The sequence below is a fragment of the Macaca mulatta genome, chromosome 10 (genome assembly GCF_049350105.2).
Source record: "Macaca mulatta isolate MMU2019108-1 chromosome 10, T2T-MMU8v2.0, whole genome shotgun sequence".
In the NCBI taxonomy this organism is placed as follows: domain Eukaryota; kingdom Metazoa; phylum Chordata; class Mammalia; order Primates; family Cercopithecidae; genus Macaca; species Macaca mulatta.
Window position 1 is genome coordinate 25,958,445 of NC_133415.1, and position 26,309 is coordinate 25,984,753.

At 40.8% G+C, this 26,309-nt stretch overlaps 1 protein-coding gene across 2 annotated transcripts in view; it reads right to left on the bottom strand.

The window, feature by feature from the left end:
- The window catches only part of GRK3 (G protein-coupled receptor kinase 3), a 160,753-nt gene that overhangs the window by 100,917 nt on the left and 33,527 nt on the right, over positions 1 to 26,309 (bottom strand). For both annotated transcript variants that reach the window (XM_028827932.2, XM_001104308.5), the window contains exon 2: positions 18,135 to 18,211. Coding sequence is in view for 1 of the 2 variants with exons in the window: in XM_001104308.5 (XP_001104308.2) it covers positions 18,135 to 18,211 (77 nt within the window). In the remaining variant the exon portion in view is untranslated. The remainder of the gene's footprint in view (positions 1 to 18,134; positions 18,212 to 26,309) is intronic.

The following is a 26,309-nucleotide window of genomic DNA, read 5'->3' on the forward strand; positions in this document are numbered from 1 at the left end:
GCTGATGACGACGCTGCTCCCCATGATCCCCTGATCACATCCTCAAAGAAATGTCCCCAAACAACTAATCTAAGTAAGCGCTACTCGGTCTCCTTCAGGTTGTGGCTCTTCATGACCCCACTGCACAGCAGACGCTAGGATCTGGCTAATACCCTCACACTGAGGGAGCTGATCCCCGCATCCCACCCAAGGTCAGTGTTCCCTGCATTCCAGCGCCTGCTGCACACCAACGAGCTGTATGGTTCTACCAACTCACTTCCTGCCAGTGCTCCTTAGTTTCCTCATCAATCAAATGAAGGGGGTAAACTCTCAAGTTTCACTTAGGCCTAACATTCTGTGGTTTCATGAATTCAAGTGGGGTCAGTTTTGATTTCATTCTCTTCTGCTGGTGATCTTACTGCTATTTTGACAAAGAGAGGAGGGATTTAAAAAAAAAAAAGGCAAAGGATGTCAACAGGACACAGTTGGAAAAACTGGTTATTTTACCAAGGCTTCAACTGAAACAGTGTGTTTCCCTTCAAGGAATCAAGCTTAACATGTACAGCCAATAAAAGCCCGTTGGCGAGAACTGGCCTCATACCTTGTCTATACAGTCTCTGCACAGGGTTCCTAACCCATGGTCAGTAAAGAATGTCACTTTCTAACAGGTCTGGGAGCTCCCGGTTTATCCTGGGACCTCAAGAGGAGAGGATCACCCAACTCACAGGTATTTGAGGATACAAACCCATGGCTGGGCTTTAAGGGTCTTATCTAAGATTCCTTGTAGAATAGAGTCTCATCAAAGCTAATCCAAAAGGCCCATGTAAAAATAACCATTCTTGCCGCCCTTTATGCAAATAATCAGGCCAAAAGTATAAAACTAGCGTTTATTCATAATTAGTTTTTACCAAACATGAGGACTGGAGAGAAAAATTTTGTTCCAAAGGTTATCATACATTTGTCATTAAATCCTAGTCTCATTAATTGTTTTTAAGCTTTCTGCCTACATTTAGACTAACCCTGCCTATTTCTGTGAATCAAGTGGTGATCTTCTGCAGCTTGAAAAAAAAAAAGAAAAACAGGGATGGGTAATGTAAAAATGTGAATCAATATACTAGTTCTGGGCAATTATCTTGCAAATTCTGTCAGGTAACGGAAGTGAGTAAGGTGTCCATAACCCAGAGGTTTCTTTGTTTGGGAAAATAAAACCAAGGAACTTCACAGACCCCCACAGGGGAACTCTATATGTTGGCGAGTAAAATTTTAGATGGAAATTACCTACCACACCACACTTGTGGGAACTGCTGTCCTCACTCTACTATTTGCAATAGGGTTATATACAGTAGCACCTTCTAGCTGAAATACTGGACAGAAAGTTTCCATCGCTGTCATATTTCGCTTAATTATTATCCCTATAGCAGGGATAACATTTACTAACAAAAAGGAAACATGAAAGTTTTACTATCACTAAGTCTGCTAGGACTTTTTATTGGGTCTAGCGATGCACTTTTAAATGAAACATGCTGCTTTTGGATTAACACCTCTAGTATAGTAAAGGAAAATCTACAGGTACTTAAAAATCAAATCAAAATTATTGACAGGCTTAGGGAAAATGCCGGCTTCAGCCCCGAGTGGCTACAATCCCTCTTTAATAAATTGCAGTCTTCTTTATGGAATTCTTTAACTCCTTTATTAATCCCTCTCTTACTTATATGTCTTGTATTGATATTGGACCCTGTATACACAACACTACAACTCAAATTGTTTCTTCTTGCCTAGAAGCAATCAAACTCCAAATGGTGCTATCAACTGAACAACACATGGACACGCCATTCTTCCGAGGACCGTGATCGGCCCCAGGAGGAACCTTAGCTCTGTTCCCCACAACACCCTTTTTCCGCAGGAAGTAGCCAGAAAGAGTCGTCACCCAAAACCCTCCAACAGCAGTTAGTGTGGCGTCTCCACAAGGGGGAACGTTGTAGGAGTTATTAAGAAATTATTTTAGGCAGATAGGGAGGAAAAGTTTTGGGACGTTTTCCTTTTTTAAAGCATCTTGGGAAAAGTTTCTTGTAAAGCCCCTGCTCTTAGAATCAGGCTGGCAACCTTTGATATCCAAATACAGGCCATTAGAAACTAGGTCCACCCAACAGGACAATCACCACCGCCTTCCTGCCCTTGCCCCACGTTCCTGGCAACCTGATGGCCCCCGCACATCCCCACGTGTGTAGAACATCACGGTGCCCTGCATTTGCATATTAAAAGGCTAGAGTGGGAGGGCCAGCTTTTGCCTCGGGCTATGTGAAAGACAGGCCTGGTCAAACCAATCCCCCGAGCCCTGTGCAAAACCGACAGCGCCTCCTCCAGCCTTTCTCTATATACACCTGGCTGGTCTCTGCCCCATTTGGGGTTCCCTCTCTTGGCTTTGGAGCGCCCCTCCCTCTGTCTCTGTACAGGGGAGCTTCTTCCTTCCCCCTTCCTTCTTGCCTATTAAACTCTCCGCTCCTTAAAACCACACACACACAAAATAAAGATGAAGGAATGTGGGGAGCAGGAGAGAGTAAAGGAAGAGAGAAGGGGGAGAGGGAACCACTTTTTGTGGGAAATGAATCATAATGCTTTCTCCTGGCAACAAGTAGCTACCTCAGGAAGAAACCAACCACTTCATGGACGTTCCAGCACCACTTAACCTGCTGCTGCCCCTTAAGACATTTCAAAAACTTAGTTTGGTCTGGCTCAGTGGCTCATAATCCCAGCATTTTGGGAGGCTAGGACAGGAGGATCACTTGAAGCCAGGAGTTCGAAACCAACCTGGGCAACAGCCAGATCCTATCTCTACCAAAAAAAAAAAAAAATACTAGCCAGGTATGATGGTGTGTGCCTGTAGTCCTAGCTACCCTGGAGACTGAGATGGGACGATCGCATGAGTCCAGAAGTTCGAGGCAGCAGTGAGCTATGATTTCGCCTCTAAACTCCAGCTTGGGCAACAGAGCAAGACCCTTTCTCAAAAAACAAACAAACAAACTCCTTAGTCAGCTTAGTACAGTGGTCAAAAGCTTTAGCTTGGAGTGTGGCAGACTCCAGCTCAGCCCATCACTATGTGCAAGACACCAGGCAAATCCCTTCACCTCTGAGGCTCGGCTCCTTACCTGTAAAAGGGAGCCAAGAACGACCCGCACAGGGTCACTCTGAAGACGAAATGAGACCACATATATAGAGCACTAAGCACCAAGGGCTCAACAACTGTCATTGTCACCCCAAACTGTACGGATACAGCCTTTTCTAAAGCTTCTTAGTCTAACCTGTGCTGTTATGGGTAACCTGGAAGCCAACCATCATGTTTGTGTTGCACCATAAAGTTGTAACAAAGGTGCTATCTGTCTAGGATTTTACAGGGTGTCTCAGTTTCAAATATTTATCAGATTTTCCCACCAAGAGCCAAATACTTTATTTCAAAAATGAAATTATGCTTCAAGGGCATAATACAACAATAAGGACCAGACTTAATCTCTCAACATGAACAACCGGGAAGCTGGACAGAAAAGTTCCATAAAATAACTGTTTTCAGACATGGAAAGGGCTGTGGTCTTTTAGAGAAGGAAAATAAACCAGGAGGATCCCAAGATGGGCTGGCTCTTGGCCTGGAGGTACCTTAGTATAGCGGTCAACTGCACTGAACTGCAGCGCTAGGAGGGGGACCCAAGCAGACCATGGTGGTCTTGCTGAGGTGAAGGCATCAAGAGTTCAGGGATGCTGGGGTTCCTGGAAACACCAAAAAAATGTAAAAAATGAAATGAACAGGTACAGCTAATAAGCCAGTGTGGCAACAACCTAACATACCAAAGTATATTCAATTCAAAAGACAACAGGAAAAGGAGGAAAAAGAACAAACAGAAAACAGGAGGATGGGAGACTTACGTCTAACTATTTTGATAACTAAATGCAAATGATCTAAAAATTACAATGAAATAACAGGGATTGTTAGTCTGGGTTTAAAAAACAGTCTCAAGCAGAGGCTGCCTGTAACAAACACATTTTAAATAGAGACACTTTGAAATTAAAGAATGGAGAAGAGATGTACCATGCAAACACTAACATCAAGAAAGTTGAAGGGACTAAATCAATATTAGACAATGTAGATGCCAGAACAATATATTGCCAGGATAAAAGACATTTCACTGTGATAAATGAGTCAATTCCTCAAAAAGACATCACAAGCATAAAGTCTGTGCACCTATCAGAGGGGATCCAGCAATTCCTCTCCCAGGTATTCACCAAAGAGAAATGACGGTGCACGTTCACAAGGCTTGTACAGAAATGCCTGTGGCAGCTTTATTCATACTTGCCCCACACTGGAAACAATTCCAGTGTCCACAGACAAGTGAACCGTGTTAAGTGCACAGAAAATAATAATATTCAGCAATAAAAGGAAACGAAATCCTGGCTGGACATGTTGGCTCACGCCTGTAATCCCAGCACTTTGGGAGGCCGAGGTGGGCGGATCACCTGAGGTCAGGAGTTCAAGACCAGCCTGGCCAACATGGCGAAACCTTGTCTCCACTAAAAATACAAAAATAAGCCAGGCGTGGTGGCGGGTGCCTGTAGTTCCAGCTACTCGGGAGGCTGAGGTACAAGAATCGCATGAACCCGGGAGGCAGAGGTTGTAGTAAGCCAAGATTGCGCCATTGCACTCCAGCCTGGGCAACAAAGCGAGACTCCGTCTCAGAAAAAAAGAAAAAAATCCTGATACGGGAGACACAGTATGGAAGAATCTCAAGAATATTATGCTGAGCAACGTAAACCAGACACAAAAGAACGTGTACTGTTTGAATCCACTTATATGAAGTTCTAGAAAAGCTGAATGTGATCTATTGTGACTGAAAGCAGATCAGTGGCTGCCCAGGGCTGGCGTGAGTTGAACTCAAAGGGTAAGACTATACTTTTTGAAGTTATGGAAATGCATATTATAGAAATGCATATTATATATCCATTAAATTGTTTTAAAAAGTAAGAGTACAAGTACAGAGCACATTTATTAGTAAACAAGAAAAAAATAACATTGGATTCTTATATTTAGTACCTCATGAATAGGAAATCAGGTATATTCTGAAAATAAACTAAAAGGCAACAATGAAAGAAAGGGCCAAAATCACTGTTCCCAGCAAGCTATTCCACTTCAAGTTCTTTTCTGTCACCAATTGTGAACTCAATTGCTGGCTGAAAAGTAGAAGCCAAAAACAACTAATTTCAATCTTCCTAAATAGACATAAATTTTAAGATAAGGAAATGAATTCCTAAAGAGCAAACTCCAAAGGCTGACAATGATTTAAACTAAAAAATATATATATTTCTTTGGAAAGTAAGTGCATCATACAAGGTAAGAATATTTGCTTCTTTAAAAAGTTGTCCTAGTTTCTCTTTTTGTGTTCCAATGTTATAAACAGACTCTCTGGGGGCCTAGAAGGACTCTCTCTGTCCCAGCTGGGATTTCACTCCTGACTCACACCCGTAAGAATCTTCTCTGTTCATCTAGCAAAAAGCTATCAGCCTCAGGACAAAGCTCTTAGCTTAATGCTGACCTCAAAGCCCCAGCTAGAATGCAGAGGAGGTGTGACAATACTCCAGCAAACGGCCCACTGTGCACATCAAGTTACTTTAATTCCAAGAGGCATAAACATCATCGCCCTACAGTCTCAACCTCTTATCTGAACCTCTCCTCTATCTTTAGACCTGAGGACACAGTGTCCCCAGCAAACCACTTCTCCCCGCAACCCTTTTTTGTACTGCAACATAATTTCTTACAAATCCATGACTTCTCTCTACTTCCACGGCTACCCCAATGGTCCAAAGGCCAGCATCGTCTCTCATAGCCTCCAGCTTTCTAAGAGGCCTCTGAAACGGTTTGGACGTGTAGCCGTGCCCAAATCCCATGCTGAATTATAATCCCCAATGTTGAAGGAGGGGCCTGGTGGAAGGTGACTGGGTCATGGGGACGGATTTCCTCCTTGCTGTTCTCTGAGTTCTCACAAGATCTGATGGTTTAACAGTGTGTGGCACTTCGCCTTTCTCTCTCTCTCTCTCTCTGCCCCCCGCCCTCCCCTTCCTCCCTCCCTCTGTCTCTCCTGCCTTCATGTGAAGAAGGTGCTTGCATCCCCTTTGCCTTCCGCCATGACTGTAAGTTTCCTGAGGCCTCCCAGTCATGCTTCCTGTTAGGCCTGTGGAAATGTGAGTCAATTAAACCTCTTTTCTTCATAAGTTACTCAGTCTCAAGCAGTTGTTTACAGCAGTGTGAGACAGGACTAACACAGCCTCCCTCGCCCATGCCTCCCCAACAGCCAGACTGATCCAGGAGCACTTGAGTCAGATTATGCCATCCCAACTCTCAAACTTCCCCATGTCCCACCTCATTCTGAGTAAGAGCAGAAAACCTCACAAGGGCCTCACGGGCCTGGCCACTCTCCACTCCCACCCCTACTCCCACTGTACTTCCTGTCCTGCAGCCCCCTGGCCTCTTTGTTGTGCCTCAACCGGGAGGTTCCAGCCTTAGGGTCTTTGCCCTGCTGAACACTTCACCTGGGCACTCTTCCCCCAGATAAATCCACAGGGGCTCGGCACCTCCTCTCCCAGAGGACTTTGCTCAATTGTCCTTTATGAACGGCACCTTCTTAAAATGCCCTGTTTAAAGCCGCCACATGCACCAGCACTCCCTGCCTCTCTTCGCAGCTCTTCTACCCTCCTTGAGATTTACCCCCTTGTGGGCAGTATGTATTTTGGATCTTTCTCCCCCAAGAAGGAGGAGTTAGCTCCAAATGGGTGTGGATTTCTGCTTTTGTTCACTAAGGGATTCCCCAGTGCTTAGGAGAAACGTATGGCACATAATTAAATGTATTAAACGAACAACTGAATGTTTAGCAACAAGTTTCAAACAAAGCTTAACCATCACCTCCATAGCACATCTCTATATTTCCTGGTTTTAACTTTGACTAGAAGTAGAAATACTAAAATAAATCAAAGACAAGGTGTAAAACCGTCAGAAAAGCTATCTCCAAAAAAGGCTAAAACCAGAAGATATTATGACAATGCACCACCACCTTGAATTTCAAAACCAATGGAGGGCTCTTAAAATCCTAAAACAGCCCCATCGTCCCCCACTGTCAGTTCAAAAAGTTTACAGAGAACTTTTCCAGTAGAGGTGATGCTTCATAGTTCCTTGGCATTCTCTAGCCATATAGATTAAGATCCCACATTTGCTAATATTGCTGGAGCATATAATTTTTTTTTCCTAAAATACGTCGACCCTGGCAGAGACAGAGCTACAAAGTTGAGTTTAGCTGCAGAGGCTGGCTGATCAGCAAGGCTTACGTTTTGGCTAAGAGAGTAGCTTCTCCACATTTGCCTTAGGATTTAAATTCGTGCCTCAGGAAAATGACCAGTAGGCTCTTCTGGGAATCTCAGGGGCTCCCTGGCGATAGTAAACACACTTAACAACTGTTCAATACTGGAATGCCAGAGGTCTGTGCACTTCCACACATACTTTGCTACCCATCTTTTGCAGGGTGAGCTGGTTAGGGATGGGAGCCTTCTGTCTTAGTCTTCTCTATGTGCCTTTTTGTTTAATGAGACATTCCCAGTGAAGGACTCAAACATATTTGATTGAATGTCCCCTTCAGCAAAGCACATAAAGTAGACCAGCTACAGAGAGATCTTTGTGCACGGCTGCCAAATCCTGGATTTTGGTATCGTTATATAGGAAATAAAAATTATACAGTTGATATGTCATTTTTTTAAAGAACTTCATATGCATGCTAATTTCCACACTAAATTTTGCAGGTGATGGGCAGAAAAAGCACATGACTTCCAACTCTGGCTTTGCCACTTGGGAGTTGTGCAAACTTGATCATATTATTTTACCACCACATAAAATACTCACTGAAGTGTCTAGTACACAGGTAGCATCACTGTCTTAAACCAATAGTAAATCCAATTATGGACTAATAGTATTCCAATCACACAATCAGAAGAGCTCAGGGAAAATCAAGCAGTAAAAATGTAACAGAAGAAAATCTTTGCGAATTTGTTAGGCAAAAAGCTCTTAAATATGACACTAAAGGCCAGGCGTGCTGGCTCAGGCCTGTAATCCTAGCACTTTGGGAGGCCAAGGCCGGTGGATTGCCGGTGGATGGCTGAGCCCAGTGGCTCACACCTATAATCCCAGCAGTTTGGGAGGCTGAGGTGGGTCAATCTCTTGAGCCCAGGAGTCCAAAATCAGCCTGGGCAACATGGCAAATCCTTGTCTCTACAAAAAATAGAAAAATTAGCCAGGCATGTTAGCATGTGCCTATGCCTGTAGTCCTAGCTACTCGGGAGGCTGAGGTAGGAGGACTGCTTGAGCCCAGGAGGTTGAGGCTGCAGTGAGCTGAGACTGTACCACTGCATTCTAGCCTGGGCCACAGAACGAGATCCGTCTCAAAAAATAAATAAATAACATTAAAAAAAAAAAAAGATAATATATTTGCTAGCTGGCAAATCAGCGATCCTCCAGTTTCCAATGATCAGTAGATGTTAAAGGATTGTGCTTTTCCAGTAAAATGCAGCTTTTCTGAATTATTTTTGGGTGGGGCGATGATAATTATGGCTGGTCTTTGAACTTGAATGACAATTTTAAGAAGGAAAACCAGCCCTACTAAGCTGGGTTAAAAAAAAAAAAAAAAAAAAAAAAACAACCAAATTTTCCCATAGAACTGGTTTAGCCTTTTTCTCCTCTTTTTATCCTTTTTAACCCAAAACGCTCAGATGTCCCAAATCTTGAGAGTCACAGAGGCTACACTGTGGGGGCATGTGGCGGCTCCCAGCCTGGGCAGACTGCAGCACCAGGAGCTGATGCCCAGACTTGTTTAGTCCAACACAGATAATGAAGTCAGCTGAAAAGACCGCCTTGCCAGTAGGTTTGTAAATAATAGCTTTTCCTCTCCCCTAGTGTCTTTCCTCTCTGGGCAGCATTTTTATTAGGAAACCTAAGTTGAAACTGTGCAGAGGCTATGACCCTAAGTCACCCAGGCTCCCCTTACTGCTTGCACCCTGTCACTTCACTGCCTCTTCAACAGAAAATCCAATTAGCTGTGCTTAGTCCAGTGTTGGTCTCTGCTGTTTGAAACTTTACATGCCTCTTTAACTCCTTCCCTCACGAAAAGTCTCCACAAAGGCATGGATAATGGATGCAGAATTGAATGGGGCCCCAGGTTTTTCTCCTCTGAGGCTGTGATTGCTCTGGTTAGAGAAATCTTATAGATAAGGCAGGGTGGGAACTGACTGTGTCACTGTCAATCAGGGGATCGGTCAGGGGAGGCCCTTCACTGTGACAGAAACAAACACTTCCAAACAAAGGTAGGAACACAGAGGAAAACAAAGTTGAAGTTGGTTCCCAGGATAACATTTCCCTCTCTACAACCTTATGCAAGAGGGCTCGACTTGCTATAATTTAACCTTAACCATTGAATCCAAAGCTGCTGACTTATACATGTTTTCAGCTTTTAACCATCTATGTGTTGTATTTTAGATAATTAAACATGTCAAGCAATAATTTTACAAATTATGAAATCGATTGGCAACTTTATTCATTGAAACTGACAAAAAAAAAAGTGATCCTAAAATGTTTTATGTTTTTTAGTATTTGGGTTTTTTTTTTTTTTGTAATTACCAAATTTTAAAAATAAGCATCTATGGTATATCCACATCCATCTTCATTATGATAGAGACTGCTCAGAATTTTTGTGTGTGTGTGTGAAAAAAGGACTTTTAAAGGTAGTAGCTTCTGTTTTTATCAATGCATTATTTTTTATAATGAAACACACACCTTTGCTTTCAAAGCCCACAGCAAGTACATTTCTTATGCCTTGGCCCTAAATGTCAAATATAATTTATGTATTCTTTCTAGATAAATGTTCTTTGAAACCATGCTAAATATGTTTGAGATCAACTTAAAAAACATTTAAGAAATTAAAGTGAAAAGTAAAAATTGAAAGGAAATAAAAGACACCAAACTGGAAACAAAGTAGTAAAACTCTTTTTATTCAGATAGGATTCCATACATAAAAAATCCTCAGGAATACACATACGCACACACACACACGCACACACACACACACAGGCAGACATACCTTACTAGAACTGATAAACCAGTTCAGAAAGATCACTGGATACAAGATCACTACAAAAAAACTCATTCTATCTCCATGTACTAGCAATGAACAACCAAAATTAAAATAAAGAAAACAATTCTATTCACAATAGCATCAAAAAGATTAAAATACTTGGGAATAAATTTAATGAGAAATAAAAAATCGGATATCCACATGCAAAAAAGATATATTTAGACCTTGCCTTACACCATAGACAAAAATTTACTCAAAATCGACCACAGACCAAAATATAAGAGCTACAACAATAAAACTACTAGAAGAAAACCTCTGCGAATTTGTCAGGCAAAAAGCTCTTAAATATGACACTAAAGGCCGGGCTCGGTGGCTCACACCTGTAATCCCAGCACTTTGGGAGACCAAGGCGGGTGGATTGCCTGAGCTCAGGAGTTCATGACCAGCCTGGGTCACACTGTGAAACCCCATCTCTACTAAAATACAAAAAAATTAGCTGGGCGTGGTGGCATGCACCTATAATCCCAGCTACTCTGGAAGCTGAGACAGGAGAATCGCTTGAACCTGGGAGGCGGAGGTTTCAGTGAGCCCAGATTGTGCCACTGCCCTCCAGCCTGGGTGACACAGCGAGACTCCATCTCAAAAAAAAAAAAAAAAAGACACTAAAGTATGAGTCATAAAAGAAAAAATGTATAAATTGGACTTCAACATTAAAACCTGTGCTTCAAAAGTGACCATTAGGAAAATGAAAGAGACTGGATTCCAGCCACCAACCAGAAGAAAACATTTGTAAATCATACATAAACAACAAATAACATAGATAAAAAGAATCCAACTTTCAGGATGGGTAAAAGATTTAAATAGACATTTTACTAAAGAAAATATACAAATAACTAATTAGCACAAACATGTTTAATATCATTAGCTATTGAAGAAATACAAATCAAGACCACAATAAGATACCACTTCCTATCCATTCAAATGGATATAAAAAAGACTGATGACAACAAGTATTGACGAGGATATAGTAAACCTGGAATGCTCATAAATTGACAGTGGGAATGTAAAACAGTACAGGCACTTTGAAAAGCAATTTGGTAATTTCTTAAAAAGTTAAACACAAATTTGCCATACAACCCAGCAATTCCACTCCTTGGTAAAGACTCAAGAGAAATGAAAATATATGTCCATAAAATACTTGTACACAAATGTTTATAGTAGCATTGCTCTATAAGCAAAAAGTGGCAATAACTGCTCCATAAACAGGCAAAAAGTGGAAATAATCCAAATGCCTATCAACTGCTGAATGAAGAAAGTGTGCTCTGTAGGCCGGGCACCATGGCTCACGCCTGTAATCCCAGCACTTTGAGAGGCCGAGGTGAGATCGCTTGAGGTCCAGGAGTTCGAGACCAGCCTGGGCAACATAGTGAGATCTCGTCTCTACTAAAAATACAAAAATTAGCTGGGTGTGGTGGCATGCACCTGTAATCCCAGCTACTCAGGAGGCTGAGGCACAAGAATCATTTGAACCCAGGAGGCAGAGGTTGCGGTGAGCAGAGATCGAGCTACTGCACTCCAGCTTGGGTAGCAGAGCAAGGCTCTGTCTCAAAAAAAACTAAAACAAGACAAAAAACGTGTGCTCTGTCTATAATATGGAATGCTATTTTGCAACAAAAAAGGAATGAAGTACAGATACACACGACATGGATTAACTTCAAAAACCTTATGCTAAGTTAAAGAAGCCGGATGCAAGAGACTACAGACTTCATACCCTATAATTCCATTTTTATGAAATGTCTAAGAAAAGGCAGATAGAGAGAGACAGACAGATGAGTGTTTGGGGCTGAGGCTGGGAGCAGAGTAACGACAAATGGGCAGGAGGGATCTTTTGGAGGCATGGAAATGTTTTTAAATTGTATTGTGGTGATGGGTGCACAACTGTAGAAATTTACCAAAATCATCACATAATACATTTATAATGAGTAAATGGCATATAGTAGTTTTGCATTCTGAGGGTTGTTTTTTGAGACAGAGTCTCGCTCTATTGCCAAAGCTGGAGAGCATTGGTGCAACCACGACTCACTAAGGCCTTGAAATCCAAGTCTTAAGAAATCCTCCCACCTCAGCCTCCTGAGTAGCTTGGACTACAGGCATGCACCACCACACCCAGCTAATTTTATTTTTAAATTTCTGTAGAGACGGGGTCTCACTATGTTGTCCCCAAGCTGGTCTCAAACTTCCGGCCTCAAGTGATCGTCCTGCCTCAGCCTTCCAAAGTGTTGGGATTACAACCACCAAGTCATTTTTTAAAAAGTAAAAATTGCAGGGCCAGGCAAGGTGGCTCACACCTGTAATCCCAGCACTTTGGGAGGCCAAGGTGGGTGAATCACAAAGTCAGGAGTTTGAGACTAGCCAGGCCAACGTGGTGAAACCCATCTCTACTTAAAAGAAAAAAAATAGAAAAATTAGCCAGGCATGGTGGCATGTGCCTGTAATCACAGCTACTTGGGAGGCTGAGGCAGGAGAGTTGCTTGAACCGGGGAGGCGGAGGTTGCAGTGAGCTGAAATCGCGCCACTGCACTCCAGCCTGGGTGACAGAGCAAGACTCTGTCTCCCAAAGAAAAAAAAAGTAAAAATTGCAAGTTTTTGTGTCTATATATCAGACACCAAATTATTTCACACAAATTGAAAAAGATTACTATTTAAACTGGGGACTGAGCTCTGAAGTCAGTATTATAAAAAGAAATGCCTTTAATGGCAGTATGTGATATAATATTACATTAATCACCATGTTCTTTATACATGAGAATGACATTTACATACACCATGTATTAAGTATTGATTTGGGGGCTGGGCGCATTGGCTCAAGCCTGTAATCACAGCACTTTGGGAGGCCCAGGCGGGCAGATCATGAGGTCAGGAGCTCAAGACCAGCCTGCCCAGCGTGGCAAAACCCCATCTCTACTAAAAATACAAAAATTAGTTGGGCATGGTGGCACATGACTGTAATCCCAGCTACTTGGGAGGCTGAGGCAAGAGCATCACTTGAACCTGGGAGGCGGAGGTTGCAGTGAGCCAAGATTGTGCCACTGCACTCCAGCCTGGGCAACAGAGCAAGCCTGTCTTAAAAATAAAAAAATAAAATAAAAAGTATCTATTTTGGAGTCTCCTTATAATTTCAAACATGCTCCTCTAACAGGAGTGAACATGCAGACAGAGAAGCTAAGTAGACTGTCCACAGACAGATGGACTTTATCAAATGCCATGTGCCTCACTTGCATGTGATGACGTTACAATTTCAATGTATCTTAAAGAAGAAAAATAGTCACAAAAGAATCTTAACTATAACTGATAGAATGATTTTCCTGTCTATTCAATAACCAGTATCCCCTTAAAACCAAAGATACTGCGTCAATATCTAAATGTGTAAGTTTTACTGACAGCAAGTTAGGGATCAACTTAACTAATATTTATTAAGATATAATTTCTTTATAAGGATAAGGATAAAAGTAACTGTCACGTAATCCCTTTATTCTGAATAATGGCAATTAAAAACAATGAATGGAGATTTCGCCTGCTGTATTAGTTTTCTCATGTTATGCCACAAATCACTACAAACTTAGTGACTTAAAAACAACACCCACATATCATCTCACAGTTCTGTAGGTCAGAAGCGTGGGTGGGTTCCACTGGGCTCTCTGCTTAGGGTCTCACCAGGACAAATTCAAGGTGTCGGTCAGCCTGGGTTCTTATTTACAGGCTCTGAGTAGGAATCTGCCTCCAAACCCATTCCAGTTACGGATGGAATTCTGTGCTTTGCAGTTGTGGGATGGAGGTGACTGTTTCCTCGCTGCTGCCAGCCAGGGCCACTCTCAGCTTCTAGGGAGCACCCACACGCCCTCCACCTGCAAAGCCAGCAACAGTGTGTGGAATCTTTCCTGAGCTTCGTATCTTTCTGACTTCCTCCTTTCTGTCGGCCTGAGGAAACGCTGCTTCTAAAGGGCACACGTGAGTAGATTAAGGTCACTCGGACAATCATCTTAATTCCACCTGCAGAATCTCTTTCAGCCATGTTATGCATGGGGGAAATACCACGAGGCAAGGGTCATGGGGTTGCACCGACACACCTGCCTTTCTAATTAAACTATATTTAAAGGCAACTAAATATCCTCTCACTGAAGAATCAAAGTAATCAATGCAGAAGGAATCGTGTATTTAGAAAACTCACCATTTTGTAAGTCCCTAATAAACTCCACTGTTTGTTTTTAATTGCCAGTATTCAGAAGAAAGGGGTTAAGTGCCAGCTACTTTTATCCTCATCCTTATATAGAAATTATATGTCTTAATGAACATTAGTTAAGTTGGTCCCTAACAAAATAACTGATTGAGACAATGATTGTCAATAAGAAACTGACACCGACCGCATCTGAGCCCACTTTAGAGACCTGACTACAGAGACCCTAAGTGGCATGTGCCTCCTGCTACGACGCACACAGCACCACCTATAAAGCGCTCCTGCCAAAAAGCAGCTGAGGCTAAACCTCATTAAGCTGTTAGAGCGAACTCTCGATTTATAGGACATGTAGGAAACACAGTATAATTTAAATGATACCATTAAAGGCCAGGCATGGTGGCTCACGCTTATAATCCCAGCACTTTGGGAGGCCAAGGCAGGCAGATCCCTTGAGGCCAGGAGTTCGAGACCAGCCTGGCCAAAATAGCGAAACCCTGTCTCTACTGGGGAAAAAAAAAAAATTAGCTGGGTGTGGTGGTGCACGCCTGTAATCCCAGCCACTCAGGAGGCTGAGGCACAAGAACTGCTTGAACCTGGGAGGTGGCAGTTGGAGGGAGCAGAGATTGTGCCACTGCACTCCAGCCTGAGTGACAGAGCAAGACTCTGTCCCCAAAAAATAAATACATAAATAATTTTTAAATGACACCATTAAGAAGCAGACAGAAAAGCCCAGAACATGGAACATTCTACAACACATAGGACCCAGTTTCTTCGGTAAGTTAATTACCTATGCATGTGCTGGCAGGGGCAATGTTTGGGGAACTGTCTAGATTACAAGAAATATTATCACCAATTACAATATAAGAATAGTATTTGAATCCTGATTCAAACCAAGAGTTAAAAACAAACAAACATTTTTAAGTCAATCAGAGAAATCTGACAATAAACTCAGTATTAGAGTACACTAAGAATCATGATAAATTTCATGTTTGGGATAAAGGTATTGCGGCTGTATAAGAAAGCATGCATATTTTTTAGGGCTGCATATAGGACAAAATGCTGTGACTGCTTTGTTAATTCAGTAACCGCAAAAAAAGACGGGATGGGAAAACAAAGTATAGCAAGATGGTGAAATATATCAAATCTAGGTGATATAAATATATATATACACACACATACACATACATACATATGGGGTTAATTATTCTAGTCTACTTTCTGTATGTTGAAAATTTTTAACATAAACAATTAGCTTCTATTCACTGAGCATCTGCTGATGTCGTGTTAAGGGCTTCATGGACACCACCAGCTAAACCCTCTCAACAGCCTCATGGACCAGAACTATTATTATCCCTACTTTTATAGATAAAAAGTAATGAAATAACAGGCACTTCAGGGTGTAGCCAAACAATCTGCCAGTTCGGCAATGCCTCAGAGGCCAAGTAAATTAAAGACTTCTATGGTTTTCATTTTGAAAACCATTTTACCAACTGCCCACAGCACACATTGGAGGGCAGTCCCCAAGCCCTATGGAGATGCTATGTGTCGGGGAGCTTGGGAGGTAAGCAAAGAGGGAAAAGGAGCAGATGGGTAGGCAGGTAAGAGGGTGAAACAGAACAAGAGGACCAGCAAAACAATGAGAGGAGAGGGACGGAAAGATGGCGAGGGGAAAGAGTAAGGCAGGAACGCATGGAGTCAGTGCTGGAAGGCGCGAATGGAACCTGGAAAAGGAAGACCTGGAGTGTCAGACACATTTACTCCCACCATGGCCCACCTTCCACTCTCCCCCATCCCTGAGACCAGGCAGAGAAATTGAGACCAGTCTCAATCCCTGAGACTACTACAGAGAAAAATGGGGAGCAGGCCAACACCACCACACAGCTCTGTCAAAACGTAATTACAGATGGCGGTGTGCGCTCTCCCTAAGCCTCCATCAAACTTGGCTTCTCCTGACCACATCCAAGCTCACGAATTGAAGGCAAGAGAAGAAAGTATTTATTTAAACAATGTTTAACAACTTCAGATAAGATTCAGAGCCCATCAGCGCCCAGTGAGGCTGCTCTCAGGGAACGCACTGTGCAGCTGAGATACTGGGCCACACTAACGCCAATGGGCGCTCAGGTCAGAGCCTCCCGGTGCCAGGGTCTGGTAAGGTTTTAATCCAAGCAACGGGAAATACATGTTTGGGGGGCTGTATGTATGTTTAGGGGGATTGTAGACAGGAAAGGAGCCACAGGAGGGAGAGAGAAGAACAGAAAACAAAAAGAAGAATCCTCGATGCATTTCAGAAACTGGAATGAGAGCTGAAGGGAAAGCAGACTGAAGTTCTGCTCCGTGCTACCACCACAACGAACCTTGAAGGCATTATGCTGAAGAAGCCCAATGCGAAAGGCCACACAGTGTGTGATTCCCTTCATGTGGCGCGGCCAACACAAGCAAATCCATGGAGGCAGAAACTCAATTCGTGGTTGCCAGGAGCTGAGGGAGGGTAGAAGGCAGAAGGACTGCTAATGGGTACAAGTTCTTTTGGGGGTGATAAAAACATTCTAAAATTAGGCAGTGCAGATGGTTGTATGACGGTGAATACACAAAAAGTCACTCAACTGTTTACTTTCAATGTGGGGACTGTATGCTATGTGAAATATACCTCAATAAATCCACAAAAAGAAATTAAAAAATTTTTAACTAGCAAATAAAGAGATAATTCCTTTTTCCCTCCGCTCCCGGAGATACAGAGTTTCTCTCTTGTTATCACGAGCTTTATTTTGTTTTTTAGTACAAAATCAGAAGCAAAGGAGAACATCTGTGTAGCTTATAGTAACCACACACCATGAAAATAATGAGAAGCCGTGAGAACTAACAAAATGAAAGCCAAACTCTTTTAACTTATCTGTTCCCCAACCAGCTCCTGAGGAGCAGGATGAAATATCTCTATATGGCAAAGACCAATCGCTTTCCACACACAGTGCTCAGGCACAGACAGACCACACATCATCTACTTCTCCAAACCACTCCGTCCACCTTCCCCATTGTACTTCATGGGTGATCAAAGAAGCTGTATCTACCAAAGACCACCTTCACAGACAGGTTAATTTTTGTAAACCAGATAAAGTGGTTTACCAAAATCCAAAGATTTCTGCACCAGCTTCTACTCGTAATTATTTTATTATTTACTGGTTACTATTTTATTATCGGAATAAAGAAGAAGGAGAACTGGGAATTAGAACAAGTCACGCCACCTCCCTGTGTCTACATCTCCTCATCAGCAAACAAAAGGGCAAGCCCAGAATTATCTCGAAGGATACACAGTCTTAAAGGGATCTATCAGTCTATGTCTGTTAATCATGGAAACAGAGCACAAATTGAGTTCTAGGGAACTTTAATTTCTTGGAATTTTCATAAAGTAATTTCCTCCAGTCATAAAATAATTTTACAGCTATTACACACAGCTCCCCAGCAAACCACCTCAGTAACCATATGAGGCAGGCAAGACGCAAAGAAAAGAAAGGAATATCCTATTTTCTTACATTCAGCAATGCTGATTTCATGTAAAAATCCTAGAAATACCCATCTCCTAAGAGCTTATTAATAGACTATGCTACTAGGAATATAAGTCATTATTAAATACCTTATTAATTACATGAAATTTCCTTTATTCCCAGCTGCAGCTATAGAGGATATAAAGCACTGGAGGGTGCATTCATTTATTACTATAGTATCGCCCAATTTCATCACTGAAATTACCGTATGCCAAATGAACAAGCAGGACTTACCAATTTTCTGATTGAAAATCTTGTCAAAGGTTATTTCATTTCTCTCTGCAAGGTACTTCTGCATCACACTCCGGATACTGGAAGGGAAGAGTGACACATTTTTAACAATACAGCCTACATTGTGAGTAACCATCCCCAGGATGAGAGAGATAGGGTGTCTTGACTCAAAGATATCAGCTTTACAAGAGAACTTCTTACCACGACTGCATGAAACGCAGACTAGCCTAAAAGCTGGAAACTTCACGGACTTAGCCACCATCCCCTCCTGCGACACAGGGCCAACATTAACACGTAGAAACTCAGCTGCAGAAAATAACTTCAGGGCTTTGAAAACCCACCCTCAATATATCTGCTCTCCAAAATATTCACAAATGTGTCTGCACGCAGCACACACATGCACACACCCTACATGCACACAGCACACACCCTACACGCACACACCACACACTCTACACGCACACACCACACACTCTACACGCACACACCACACATGCATGTGCCCCCCCCACCACAAATTCTGCTCATCAATAAATGGGCTTCTTTCTAAAACAAGAGCAAAAGTTCCCTAGATATACATTAACATTGTTTAAAATCATATTTCTATACACCAACAATAAAGCACAAAACATAATTAAAAGATTTAGCTTGCAATAAAATAAAAAACATCAAATACTTTGAAATTATTCTTTCAAAATATGTGCAAGAACTTTATGGGAAAAATTACAAATTGTACTGGGAGACATTAAAGAGGATCTAAATAAATAGCAAGATATACCACAGTGATCAACAGAGAAATTTAATACTGTAAAAGTTTAAAGTCTACCCACATTTATCTATGAAATCGATATAACCCCCATCAATCTTCCAATAGGATTTTTCATAGAACATAGAAATAAATAAGCTCCTTCTAAAATGTATACAAGAAATACAGGATCAATAATAGCTAAAACACTTCTGAAGAAAGAGAATAAAGATACTGGGGCTTACTATGAAGTTAAAATAATAAAGACAGGATCAACAAACTGATCAAGGAAATGGAAGAGTGCAGAAACTGAGCCACGCATACATTCAACTTTGACATATAATAGAAGTAGCAAGTCAGAAAAATGGGGAAAGGATGGATTATTCAGTAAGTGAACCCCAAAAGTGATTATCCAAATGGAAAAAGTAGAAAATTGAATCTCTATTATCCACTGATGATGGGAGTGAACAACAAATTAGCATTACTTTTTTTTTTTTACCTTTTAAAACAAATTGAGGCATAATTTATATATAATTAAATCCACACTTAAAGTATATTGTTAGCCAGATGAGGTGCCTCACGCCTGTAATCCCAGCACTTTGGGAGGCCGAGGCGAGCGAATCACCTGAGGTCAGGAGTTCGAGACCAGTCTGGACAACATGGTAAAACCCCGTCTCTACTAAAAATACAAAAATTAGCTGGGTGTCGTGGTGCATGTCTGTAGTCCCAGCTACTAGAGAGGCTGAGGCAGGAGAATCACTTGAACCTGGGAGGCAGATGTTGCAGTGAGCTGAGATTGTGCCACTGCACTCCAGCTTGGGGGACAGAACGAGACTCTGTCTCCAACAACCAAAAAAAAGAGTATATTGTTAAATGTGCTTTTGACAAACATACACACCTATGTAATTATTATCTTAAGATACAGGATATTTCCATTGCCCCCAAAAGCACTTTTTACAATCAATCTCCCCATAATCTAGAATCCAGGCAACTATTGACCTGCTTTCTATTTACATAGATTACATGCTCCAATTCTAGAATTTTATATAAAATAAAATTACACACTATGTTGTCTGTTGTGTCTGGCTTCTTTTGTTTGACATAAGACAGCTTCATCCAAATTGCTATGTGCATAAGTATTTCATTCCTTTCTAATGCCACACAGCATGCCATTGTATGAATATTCCGCAATTTGTTTACCCAGCCATCTGTTGACAGACATTTGCGTTGTTTCTATAAATAAAGGTGCTTTAAATATCTATGTATAAGTCTTTTTATGGGCATGCGTTTTCATTTTTCACAGGTAAACACCAGGAAGTGAAATTGTTGGTCATATGGAAAATCATATTTAACATTATGAAAAACTGATTAACTATATTACAAACTGGTTGTACCATTTTACAATCCCACCAACAATGTATGATAGTTCCAGTTGTTCCACATCCTTGTCAACACTTGGGTTGTAAGTCTTTTTAAATTTTAGCCACTCTGTTGGGTGTGTAGTAGTATCTTATTGTACTTTGTATTTTAATTTGCATTTCCCTAATGAATAATGATGTTGAGCATGTTTGTACATGATTATTGGAATTCTCCTCTCTTCCTTTTAGAGGTGTGTAGACAAATCTTTTGTCTATCTTTTAATTGAGATGTCTTATTATTCAGTTGTACAACTTCTTTACTTAGTCCAGAAATAAGTCCTATGTCAGATTTATGTGATGCTAAGATTTTCTCCCAGTTAGCAGCACCTCAGCTCTTCATTTTCTTCAAGGAGTCCTTCTCAGAGTAGAGGTGCTTAGTTGATGAGTTCCAATTTATTGACATTTCTATGATGGACAGTCTGTGCTAAGAAGTCTTTCATGCCTCAAAGTCATGAAGACTGTAAACTATATTTTCCTTTGTAAGTTTTAAAGTTTTAGATTTTGTGTAAACACAAATATGGTCTAATATCCGTTTCAGATTAATTTTTGTACAGAGTACAAGGTAGAAATCAAAGTTCTCTTTTTTCCGTATAATATTTCATTATTCAGGTATTACTTGTTGAAAAGACTTCCTTCTTTCTTTTTCTCCATTAAATTATCTTGGCACCTTTGTTGGTTCAACACTAAGTATGTGCAGGTCTATCTCTGGGCCATCCTGTTGCATTGATCTGTATGTCTATCCTTACACACACATTGTATTGTCTTCATTGCTTCTTTTCTAACTTAAGAAATTGGATCAACGGATTTAAATTATTTCTAATGTAACCATTTAAAATTATAAAATTCCCTCTAGGCATCGATTTAACTGCATCTCACAGATATTGATACATTCTATTTTCATTTTCATTCTATTCTGATTATCTTCTAATTTCCCTTGAGATTTCTTCCTTGATCTATTCGTAATTTAGAAATGTGTTGCTTCATTTCCAAATACTTGGAGATTTCTAGTTATCTTTCTGTTATTAAATTTTATTTTAATTCTCTGATGGTCAGAAAACATACTTTGAATAACTCAGTTCTTTTACGATTTGTTGATAGGTGTTTTATTGCCTAGAATATGATCTACTGTTTTGAGAAGTTCATGTATACTTAAAGGGCATGTGCATGCTGCTGTTGGATAGACTGATTCATAAACGTCAACTGGGTCAAGCTGGTTGATAGTGTTGCTTAGATTTTTCTATATCCTTACTGATTTTCTGTCTATTTTTTCTATAAATTACTGAGAGAGGAGTGTTGAAACAGTCAACTATAATTGTAAATCTATTTCTCTTTTCAATTCTGTTTTTGTTATATATTTTACTGCTCTGTTGTTAAGTACATGAAAATTTAAGAACAATGTTGTGCTACCGTGATGAAACGACCACATGGTCATTATGAAATGTACCTTTTTAATGCCTGTTTATAATCTTTGTTAAGTCTATTTCATCAGATATTAATCAAGTCATTCCAGCTTTCTTTTCGTTAGTGCTTATCTCTGTTAGTTATTATCTCTGTCTATCTTTTTACCTTTAAGGATTTACATCTTCATGTTTAAAATAAGTTTCTAGTTCACAACAGATAGTCATCCCTTGGTATGTAAGCCATGAGTTCCAGGACCCACCCCGGATCCCAAAATCCTAGGATGCTCAAGTCCCTTATATAAAATGGTGTGGTATCTACAGAGCACTTACGCACATCCTCCTGAATAGTTTAAATCATCTCTAGGTTACTTATAAGACCTAATGTAATGTAAATGCTATGTAAATAGTTGCTATACTGTATTGGTTTTTATTTGTATTTTTGTTGTTGTATTGTTATTTCTCATTGTTTCTTTCTTTCCAAATATTTTGATCTGCAGTTGGTTGAATACCCAGATGCAACTCACAGATATGGCCAGGTACCGGGGCTCACACCTGTAATCCCAGCACTTTGGGAGGCCAAGGCAGCTGGGTCACCTGAGGTCAGACGTTCAAGATCAGCCTGGACAACATGGGGAAACCCTGTCTCTACTACAAATACAAAAATTAGCCGTGGTGGCGGGCGCCTGTAATCCCAGATACTCAGGAGGCTGAGGCAGGAGAATCATTTGATCCTGCGAGGCAGAGGTTTCAGTGAGCCGAGATCGTGCCACTGCACTGCAGCCTGGGTGACAGAGTAAGACTCCATCTCAAAAAAAAACAAAAAACAAAAAAAAAAAACAAAAAAAAAACCCCTGCAGATATGGACAGCTGACTGTAACCCACAGATATGGACAGCTGACTGTATAGCTGGATCTTGCTTTTTCACCCTACCTGATGATCTCTTTTAATTGAAGTGTTTAAACAATATGCATACTTCGGTTAGGTAGATACATGTAAGTGAATTAGCTAGATCATATGGTAAATATGTTTTAGTATGACTTTTTAAAACACTGCCAAACCACCTTCTATTGTGGCTATACCTTTCAGATTCCCATCAGCCAAACAGAATTCCTGTTTCTCCTTGAACATACTTAGAAATTTTCTGAGTTTTTTCTTTTAGCCATTTTAGTGGGTGTGAAGTAGCGTCGCACTGTGGTTTTAATTTGCATTTCCCTAATGAGCAATGACGAGCATTTCTGCATGTGCTTATTAGCTATTCATGTATCTTCTTAGTGAGCTACTCAAATATTTTGCCCATTTTGAGGAGGACTGGTATCTTAATATTCAATTGTAGAGTTCTTTATATGTTATAGATACCAGTTATTTATCATAGATGTGATTTTCAAATATTTTCTCAGAGTCTATAATTCATCTTTGCACTTGCTTAGTGGTGTCTTTAAAGGATAAGCTTTAAATTTTTTATTAAACCCAATTTAACAATATTTTTCTTTTAAGGATTGTGCTTAACAATATCATAGCTAAGAATTCTTTGCCTAACCCAAGGTCACAAAGACTTTTTCTTATGCTTTCTTCTAGAAGTGCTAAAGTTTTAGCTCATAAATGCAGATTTATGATCAATTTGGAGTTATTCTGGGAGTATGGTGGGAGGTAAATATCTAAGGGTTTTTGGTTTGTTTTTGTCTTTGGTTTTGCATATGAATATCCAATTTTTCTAGCATCATATTTTTTTAATTCCTATCATTTCCCCCACTGAATTGTCTTGGCATTTTTTTCAAAAATCAATTACTGTAAATGTGAGGATTTCTCCCCTCCATATTCTGCTCCATTATCTATGTTCTTTTTTTTTTTTTGAGACGGAGTCTCACTCTGTCACCCAGGCTGGAGTGCAGTGGCACGATCTCAGCTCACTGCAAGCTCCGCCTCCCAGGTTCACGCCATTCTCCTACCTCAGCCTCCTGGGACTACAAGCGCCCGCCACCACACCTGGCTAATTTTTTGTATTTTTAGTAGAGATGGGGTTTCACTGAGTTAGCCAGGATGGTCTCGATCTCCTGACCTCGTGATCCGCCCATCTCAGCCTCCCAAAGTGCTGGGATTACAGGCGTGAGCCACCATGCCTGGCCCATTATCTATGTTCTTTATGCCAGTGTAGCACCATGTTGATGACGACAGCCCTACAGGAAGTGGTCAAACCAGTCAAAGTTCTCTTTGTTCTTTTTTCAAAATTGTGTTGCCTATTCTGCTTGGATTTCAAACAGGACTGCAGTGAATCTATAAATCAATATGGGAAGAATTGCCATCTTTTTGTTTTTGGGTCTCTGTTGCGCAGGTTGGAGTATAGTGATGAGATCATGGTTCACTGCAGCCTTGGCCTACTGGGCTCAAGCAATTCTCCCACCCCAGACTCCCAAGTAGCAGGGAACACAGGTGCATGCCACTGTGCCCAGCTAATTTATAATTTTTTTTGTAGAGACAGGGTCTCACCATGTTGCCCAGACTGGTCTTGAACTCCTGGGCTCAAGTGATCCGCCCCGCTCAGACTCCCAAAGTGCTGGGATTACAGGCATGAGCCACCATGCCAGGACCAGAACTGCCATCTTAATAACATTGAACCTGCCTTTGTCTGTACTTTGTTCCTTTTTCCTCTTTTCTTGCCTTCTTCTTATGATTCAATTTTTATCTCCCCTACTAGATTGTTTTAACTCTTTTCTTTCTTTTTTTCCTTAGGGGTTGCTCTAGGGTTTACAATACACATCTTTACTTACCATAATCTACCTCTAAATAAAATTTTACATTTCCATGTCCTCTCTGTGATTTGTGCTGTTATTGTCATACGCTTTATTCCTACGTGTTCTAAACCTCACAATATATTTTTACTGTGTTGGCTTTAGATATGCAATGTCTTTACATTCAATGGCTTTTATATTAGTGCAGGTGCTCTATATTTCTTTGTGTATATCCAAATGTCACCTGGTACCATACACTTTCTGCCCAACACACTTCCTCCAACATCTTTTGTAGTGCAGGCTAACTAGCAATGAATTTTCCCAGCTCTTGTTTTTCTAAAAAGTCTTTATTTTTGCCTTTAGTTTTGAAAGGTATTTTTATTGGGTATAGGATCCTAGGTCAGCAGGTTTGTTTTCTCTCAGCACTTGATGTCACTCCACTGTCTTCTGCGTGCATAGGTTATATAAGAAACTGTGCTACAATTTTTATGTTTGTTCCTCTATACATACATTTTGTTTTAATCTGGCTGCCTTTCTTTATCTAGCTTCTTTAAGAATTTTTCAGCTGGGCGCGGTGGCTCACACCTGTAATCCCAGCACTTCGGGAGGCCAAGGCAGGCGGATCACGAGGTCAGGAGATCGAGACCATCCTGGCTAACACGGTGAAACTCCGTCTCTACTAAAAATACAAAAATTAGCCAGGCGTGGTGGCGGGCGCCTGTAGTCCCAGATACTGGGGAGGCTGAGCCAGGAGAATGGCGTGAACCCGGGAGGCGGCGCTTGCAGTGAACTGAGATCGTGCCACTGCACTCCATCCTGGACGACAGAGCAAGACTCCGTCTCAAAAAAAAAAAAAAAAGAATTTCTCTTTATTGTTGGTCAGTAGTTTAACTATACTGCATCTAGAGGTATGCTTTCCCTCCCTACCTTTACCCTGCCTGGGGTCCTCTGAACATTATTTTAGCTTTGTGAACTGACACATAATAATTGTACATATTCATGGGGTGCACTGTGATGTTTTGATACATACAATGCATAGTGATCAGATCAGGGTAATTAGCATACCCATTATCTCAAACATTTATCATTTCTTCGTGATGGGAACATTCAATGTCCTCCTTCCAGCTATTTGAAATTATGTATTACCGTTAACTACAGGGCTACAGAACACTAGAATGTATTTCTCTTATGTAGCTGTAATTTTATATCCTTTAACAAATTTCTTCCTTCCCCACCCTTTCTCCTACCCCTCCCAGTTTTCTATCTTTCACTGATTTTGGAAAATTCTCAGCCATTTTCTCTTTGCATATGTTTTTAGTCAGCTCTTTCTCTTCTCTTTCTGATATTTCACTTACTCGTATGTTAGAACATTTGATATTGTCCCACAACTTTCAGACACGGAGCATGAGACCCTAATTATAAATCCAAAACTAAAAATATAATCTATAGAAATACATGTAAATAATAAAACCATACATTTCTGAAAGGCAGGGAAGTGCGTCATGTGCAATTCATGAGTGGCTGTCTACAGGGAGGAGGAGGAAAGGAAACACAGGGCCAGGAGACGGAATGGGGAAGGAACTCACAGTAGAAAGAAATGATTCTCAGTATCCTCGTTCTCATGCTGGTACTATAAGTGCTTATAATACTTATTCAAAATGAATTAATGAATGATTCAATGACTACAAAATAAAGAAGGCCATGCATAAATTAATAATGAGAGAGTACCATGAATCAAGTGCCATGATTAGTTAAACTCTGTGAACACAAGTTCAGCACTTGAGTCATGGTAAGTATCAAGTAAATTATGAGTCTCAATAAAGATATGAATGAAGAGAAAGGGCTTATTTTTCAAACAAGTTATAAGACATGCTAAGACTCTGCCAGGG